This window comes from Sinocyclocheilus anshuiensis, unplaced genomic scaffold (genome assembly GCF_001515605.1).
Source record: "Sinocyclocheilus anshuiensis isolate Anshui unplaced genomic scaffold, SAMN03320099.WGS_v1.1 scaffold1497, whole genome shotgun sequence".
Lineage (NCBI taxonomy): Eukaryota > Metazoa > Chordata > Actinopteri > Cypriniformes > Cyprinidae > Sinocyclocheilus > Sinocyclocheilus anshuiensis.
In genome coordinates, this window is record NW_015543492.1 from 522,952 (window position 1) to 531,361 (window position 8,410).

Genomic DNA, 8,410 nt, shown 5'->3' on the forward strand with positions numbered 1-8,410 from the left:
ATAAATGTTTAAAGTAAGATTATAAAATGGCAAATAAAATAAAAATAATAAACATTTATTATATATATAATAAATATTTCAACAATAAACTAACTATATACAGTATATTTTAGATTATTAATTAGAAATAAATAAATATATATATATATATATATATATATATATCTTAGTGTTGTATTAGTAGTAACATTTGTATATGTTATTACTAATATTATATTAATGTTAGTTACCATTTACTATTAAAAAAACAAAACAAAACAAAACATGCATTACATGCATAAAATCTACTTGCAAATAAAAATCAAGGAAAGTAAGGAACGCTTTGCAGTTATTAGTGCATTTGACCATGTGGGTAATATGCAGGTATCAGATGCTCTGATATACTGTATCTGCACACACACACACACACACACACACACACACACACAGTCAACATAAGGTCACTGGCCACACGGGTACCACCAATGAACCCTAAGACTAACAAAACAGTCATTAGTCAGCCATCACCACTGCGACCACTACAACAGCCTGTTCCAATGAAAACAAGAAGCCCTGCCAACACACTGCAGCTAGAGACAAACCAGAGAAACCTGGAGTGAGAGTGACAGGAAGAGGAAGAGGAAGGTGAAACTGTCTAGAAATGGACAAAAGGCAAAGCAATGCCAGGAAGCAGGTGCTGTGCAGTTCTGTGTGTGTCAGGTGCACAGCGGCCTACAGCCAGAACGCAGTCCTCCGATACGCTCTTGATCAATGCGCATTATCAGTCATCATTTATATTTGTACTGAATATAAGGGCTGCAACAAACAATTATTTTGATAATCAATGAAACTTATGATTATTAGTCAGTCTATTGTATAAAGTGTCGTAACGTGACTTACCACAGTGCCGACTGCAGATCATGTGCAAACATCCACAATGATATGATCAGATGCTTTCTTAACTGCTGTTTTCTCACCGCTGTCATGTTTGTTGTGCGCTTATTTTGCTATTGAGAAGTGTGCAGCATATATTTACATATTCATCTAAACGATGCTCTCAGCAGCTTTTTTTTAAACCTCTAAACGAAGAAGGAAAAAGAACTTCGCTGTGAGCATATCGATACCTTCACACATGACTGCATTTGTTTTGTTTGTAGTTTTGTAAAACTTTTCCACACTCAACGGGTTCGGTTTTGTTTACTTTCCAACATAATTCTCATAAGAGCTGTGCGTGTCATCTTCTATTGGACTGCATGCAGGAGAGCTGAATTACAGTCTTGCACTACAGCGCCACACTGGTCAAACCGCGTTATTTCAGGCCCTTATATTACGTCAAGTGAGATCAAATGACTATTCGACAACAAAAATATTTGTCGACTTTTTTTTTTTAATTGTCAATGTCGACTAGTCGTTTCAGCACTAGTGAATCTCCTGTTTCACTCAAGCTCAGTAAGAAAGCTTACTGTGGTTTGTCATTCATGTCAGTCAGATGGTTTCTTACTAAGTCGGATTCTAGCTACGAGAGACTAGGACCACCATGATCCAGGACCAGAAACCGAATCTCTCTAGGCCTCTTATCCCGAATCGCCAGAAATCGAGCAGATGGCAGGATGAAATATTAACACAGCGGTTTCATATTCAGCATGTGTCTGACTGTAGCTCAACACCATGAATAATTCATCAAGGAGAGTGAGATGTGCAGTTTGGATCTGGTTAATGTTAGTGATCTGGACGCATAGCAGACAGTTTGCATTTTCAATCCCAGGTGACTGACTCAGAGATCACAACACTGCTCTCAGATCAGCGCTGTTCACAGAACCACTCCAAACACTGCGAGGCAACAAAGAGAAATCAACGTCTGCATGTAACATGAGTTTAAAAAAAAACAGAAGTGGTGTTTATCCATGCAAAGGTTTCCCGCCACAATGCATTGCTATGATTTTGCTAAACTTTTTTGCTAACGTGTTTTGACATGTTGCTATGCAGTTACTAGGGTGTTCTGTGTGGTTGCCATGTTGTTTCTTAGCAGTTACTCAGGTGTTCCAAATGATTTTGGAATGCTGCTATGCAGTTCTCAGTGCATTGTTAAGTGAGAGATTGTGCGTTGTAATCATTAGAGGGTGAAAACTGACCTCTAATATAGTCAGTCTGTTTTTCTCTTGTCTGTGAGCTCCTGAAGGACATTTAAACCGCATGGGTTTAATAACACACACACACACACACACACATGGCAAGTCAGCACGGTTACGTAACACTGCAGCAGTGCGATACGCAGCACACAGTACTCAGCACTGCACTGGACACACAGGAGATCAAGTGCCGTTTTATCCTTACAGCAAAACACACGCACACACACACATAAACAAACAAACAAACACACACACGCACACAAACACACACACACACACACAAAAGACACAAACAAACACGCAACACAACACACACAGACAAACAAGCACACAAACAAACACACAAGACACACAGATAAACAAGCACACAAGACACACACACAAAGACGCACACACACAAACAAACAAACAAACAAACAAACAAACACACACACACACACACACACACCCACACACACACACACACAAAAAGACGCACACAAATAAACAAACACACACACACACACACACACACCCACACACACACACACACAAAAAGACGCACACAAATAAACAAACACACACACACACACACACACACCCACACACACACACACACAAAAAGACGCACACAAATAAACAAACACACACACACACACACACACACCCACACACACACACACACAAAAAGACGCACACAAATAAACAAACACACACACACACACACACACACCCACACACACACACACACAAAAAGACGCACACAAATAAACAAACACACACACACACACACACACACCCACACACACACACACACAAAAAGACGCACACAAATAAACAAACACACACACACACACACACACACCCACACACACACACACACAAAAAGACGCACACAAATAAACAAACACACACACACACACACACACACCCACACACACACACACACAAAAAGACGCACACAAATAAACAAACACACACACACACACACACACACCCACACACACACACACACAAAAAGACGCACACAAATAAACAAACACACACACACACACACACACACCCACACACACACACACACAAAAAGACGCACACAAATAAACAAACACACACACACACACACACACACCCACACACACACACACACAAAAAGACGCACACAAATAAACAAACACACACACACACACACACACACCCACACACACACACACACAAAAAGACGCACACAAATAAACAAACACACACACACACACACACACACCCACACACACACACACACAAAAAGACGCACACAAATAAACAAACACACACACACACACACACACACCCACACACACACACACACAAAAAGACGCACACAAATAAACAAACACACACACACACACACACACACCCACACACACACACACACAAAAAGACGCACACAAATAAACAAACACACACACACACACACACACACCCACACACACACACACACAAAAAGACGCACACAAATAAACAAACACACACACACACACACACACACCCACACACACACACACACAAAAAGACGCACACAAATAAACAAACACACACACACACACACACACACCCACACACACACACACACAAAAAGACGCACACAAATAAACAAACACACACACACACACACACACACCCACACACACACACACACAAAAAGACGCACACAAATAAACAAACACACACACACACACACACACACCCACACACACACACACACAAAAAGACGCACACAAACAAACAAACAAACAAACAAGACACACACACACACACACACACACACACACACAAAGACGCACACAAACAAACAAACACACAGACACACACACAAGACACACACAGACAAACAAACAAAAAACAGAAATACACACAAAAAGACGCACACAAACAAACACACAAGACACACAGATAAACAAGCACACAAAAGACACACACACACACCTCTCCTCTTCCCCGTCTGCGTTCAATGGGATTCGTCACACTGTTCTTGACTCTTGACTCTCCATGCTTCCTACATTTGTGGGCACTTATTTCACAGAGGACGCTATGCATTTCAAACAAAACGCTAAATGAGTTTCACTATTGTTTCCACAAAAGCACTGAAAGTCTAAGTGGTCATGAGAACTAGAGCCTAATCGCCAGTGATTGACCAAAAACAGCCCAAAAGGGCTCATTGTTTAGCTATTTATAACAGACAATAGAGACCTGCGAAATCAAACGCTACAAACTCACTACATAGTGCTCACGTACACATTAGAAACATTACAATGAGTCCATAGATCAGCTAAGATGCATCTGTAACTGACAGATTTCAGGGCTGACAGCACAGGTGTGTGCTCAATACTTGTGCCCTGTGTGTGAGTTGTGACGTACCCATGAGGCATTGCAGCAAACGGCAGTGACAGCAGGTCGTGAGCTGCATCTGCTGGACCGCAACCAGGTTCAGATTGGATTGCTAGCATATCACTTACAGCACACATATATATATATATATAAGATTATATATCAATTCATTAAATATATATAAAAATAAATGATAATTTAAAGACAATTAGTTAAAATTTATACACACATACACACACATTTCATATTAATAATTATTTAAATAAATTGTTATTTAATAAATTATTAAATATTTTTATGTATTATAATTTATTTATTATTATAATGGTATATAATTACATGTAATTATAATTTTAAAAATTTGTTTCTTATTTTACATGAAGTAAGAAACATGTATTTTTAGCCATTTTATTTCCTTTTAGAAAATGGACATTTACACCAACACATATATCTAGTTATCTGAGCAAAAAAAATAAATAAATAAATAAAAAACTGACAGTCTAATACACTGCAATGCATACAACATCCCTTTACATTGGCCAAAATGTGCAGTATCTCCATGCATGACATACAGCAGACATACTGGAGAACAAGCAGCACAGAAGTATGCTTTTCCAAACATAGCCATTACTTATGTCAAGTCAAGTCAAGTCACCTTTATTTATATAGCGCTTTTAACAATACAGATTGTGTCAAAGCAACTGAACAGCATTAATTAGGAAAATAGTGTCAATAATGCAAAATGACAATAGTAAACACAAATTTTTCAGTTAAAGACAGTTCATCATTGAATTCAGTGATGTCAACATCCAGCTCAGTTTAAATAGTATCTTTGCAATCAAGTCAACGGTATCGCTGGAAATGAAGTGTCCCCAACTAAGCAAGCCAGAGGCGACAGCGGCAAGGAACCAAAACTCCATCTCCATCGGACAGACATTACTTATCAAACGTCCAGTGAGATCTACAGCTGCTAGGTCATTTTGCAAAGCACATCAACAAATTTTTGTGGCTTGTGTAGGGCGTTTGCACGCTTGGGAATGAGGTTTGTTTGTTCACTGGGAGGTTTTTTCCCCCATCACTGCGGAATGCATGAAATCCACAGGCTGTATAAAGCAAAATTCCTTCACGATTCCACACATTCCAGCCTCTCGCTAGCTAAGAAAAACACAACATGGCTCACAGTTGACGGCCAACCAGCTGAGCATTCTGGGACACGTGAATGCGTGCGCTTCATCCCGAACCTTGGAATCCGCTGAGTCACACATTCCCAATACAGCAGTGGGCCGCACATTCCCTCGGCTTTTGTTAGGAGCGTCTGTTTATGGTAAAACGTGCTGCAAATGGTTGGAATTGCTGCATGGAATTTCATATGGGACTATTGTGGATACATGCACGTCAACTCCTGGTCTTGGCTCATCCGGATCGGAATTAGTCTTGAATGTCGTCATGCTGAGCACCACATCCAGTCTGTCAGTATAATTTCCTGCTTCCTGCATATGAACTAACCATGAGCTAATCCAGCCATTAGCAATTCACTGAATCTGAAGAATAACCCGTCATACGTCACCCTGAAACACACACACAAACGGACACGAAACTCTGACCGCAGGTGAACGAGGGCGGCTCAACCTCCAGAAATCTTCTTATCCTTTGTCATTGCAGTTTGGACACCGAGTGCCTGATCTTTACAGACACAAAGTCACATAAGGTTCTAAAATTAGCATGTTGCATGAAAACACTGCGTCACCTTGACCTGATGACTTAATCCTTTAAACCCAGAGAACTCGCCATTAGCTTATATAATTACCAACAACAGCAAAGTAGTCGTTACTGACAATCAACTAAACGAAAATCAAGTTACCATTTAGGAAAAGTGCTTAAATCACAAACTTAGCATTTTACTTTTAAGCAGACAAGTAATCCACACGACTCCAATCCCTCAATTAACGTCACGTGAATTCAAATCCATAATGCATAATAATAACACTTCCTCCACTGAAAAAAGTTATCTTGTCTGAATCAGGAGAGAAATCTGCACAGATCAAGCACTGTTTACAAGCCAAAACAGCTCTAAACAAATATGTTGTGTGGATTTTGATGTGAGAGACAACAGGGGATGGACTTTTTTTATGGACTCATATTTTGGCCAGAAGTGATGGTTTAATGTTAAAATATCTTAATGATGGATTTGTTTCTTACAAACCTGCAGCTTTTCACTTCTCAAGTCATTAACTGATGGACTGGAGTGGTGTGGATTACTGTGATGTTTTTATCAGCTGTTTGGACTCTCATTCTGACGGCACCCATTCACTGCAGAGCATCCACTGCTGAGCAAGTGATGCAATGCTACATTTCTCCAAATCTGTTCCCATGAAGAAACAAACTTGTTTACATCAAATGTTGTATTTGTTAATATTATTTAATTAACTAACAAACAATGAACTGTTGTTTTTAATTAACTAGCAATAATTAATAAATACTGTAACACACATGCTCATTGTTAGTTCATGCATTAACTAATGGAAACTTATTGTTTATCAAATTTACTAAAACAAATTAATAAAAAAAAGCAAAAAAGCGAAGTAAAATGACATGCACAGGTTATTGTGCACACTACTGAGCCATGACTGAATTAGCAAATCTACTTTTGATGAACCAGTTCATTGAAATGACACAGTTACAGTACAATAAATAATGGATCATCCCTCAGGGAGAGAAAAATACTGCTCAAAAACAATATGTCTTCAGTTTGTGCCCTGCTACGCTAGCTAGTCTGATGAGAAGTGTAGCTAATAGTTAAATTAGTGAAAGAACAAAAAGAACAGGAGTGAGAATTGTCTATATTTACATTTATGCATTTGGCAGATGCTTTTATCCAAAGCAAATTACATTGCATTTAACACATATTTGATCAGCTCATGCATTCCCTGGGAATCAAACTCATGATCTTAACATTGCAACAACGCAGATATTCACTTAAAGTCTCAATGGAAACTGATGGGTACAGCTGAGAACATGGCAGGTGCGCTGACTGCAGCAAACATTGTGCGAGAAAATATATAAATGTTTTCATAAAAATAAGAAGCAGCACAATCTTGTTTTCATTGATAATAATCAGAAATGTTTCTTCAGCAGTAAATCAGAATATTAGAATGATTTCTGAAGGATCATGTGACACTGAAGACTGGAGTAATGATGCTGAAAATTTACAGGAATAAATTATATTTTACAATATATGAATCTAGTCTTAAACAGCGTAATTAGAAGAACCCAGCTCTGTGCATCTGGTCGTGTCACATTTTATGATTTGGTTTATTATTATCAACTAGTTTATGGTCAGTTGTCTCACCTATCTGCAGCAGTACAGGCGTGACCAGCGCCGTCTCCATGGCGTAGCAGAACTCTCGTCCGAACATGACGGCGCCATGCATGATCCACTGACGCAGCGGGATGCGGTCTATAGATCCCTCGCTGACCGACTCCTCCTGACTCTCCAAATCCCGCCCTCCAGCCCCACCCGCTCCATTAGCCCCGCCTCCTCCGTCCCGTTTCTCCACAGGTGTCACCACGGCGGCCTGCATCTGCACAGCGTCGCCTTTCATTGATAATAATCAGAAATGTTTCTTCAGCAGTAAATCAGAATATTAGAATGATTTCTGAAGGATCATGTGACACTGAAGACTGGAGTAATGATGCTGAAAATTTACAGGAATAAATTATATTTTACAATATATTCACACAGAAAACAGTCATTTTAAATTGTAATAATATTTCACAATATTGCTGTTTTTATTGCATTTTGATCAATTAAATGCAGCCTTGGTGAGCAGAAGAGACTTAATTCAAAAACATAAAAAAATCTCAAGGAACTTTTGACCCACTCTAAAAAATGCTGGGTTGTTTCAACCCTACATTGGGTCAAATATGGACTAACCCAACTGTTGGGTTAAATTTTTACA

The 8,410-nt window shown here is 39.2% G+C and overlaps 1 protein-coding gene across 1 annotated transcript in view; it reads right to left on the reverse strand.

The window, feature by feature from the left end:
* Nucleotides 1-8,053, reverse strand: part of LOC107694743 (solute carrier family 45 member 4-like) — a 28,785-nt gene extending 20,732 nt beyond the window's left edge. The window contains exon 1 of the mRNA XM_016494422.1: nt 7,801-8,053. Coding sequence (XP_016349908.1) covers nt 7,801-8,053 — 253 coding nt within the window. The remainder of the gene's footprint in view (nt 1-7,800) is intronic.
* Between the last annotated feature and the right edge of the window lie 357 nt (nt 8,054-8,410).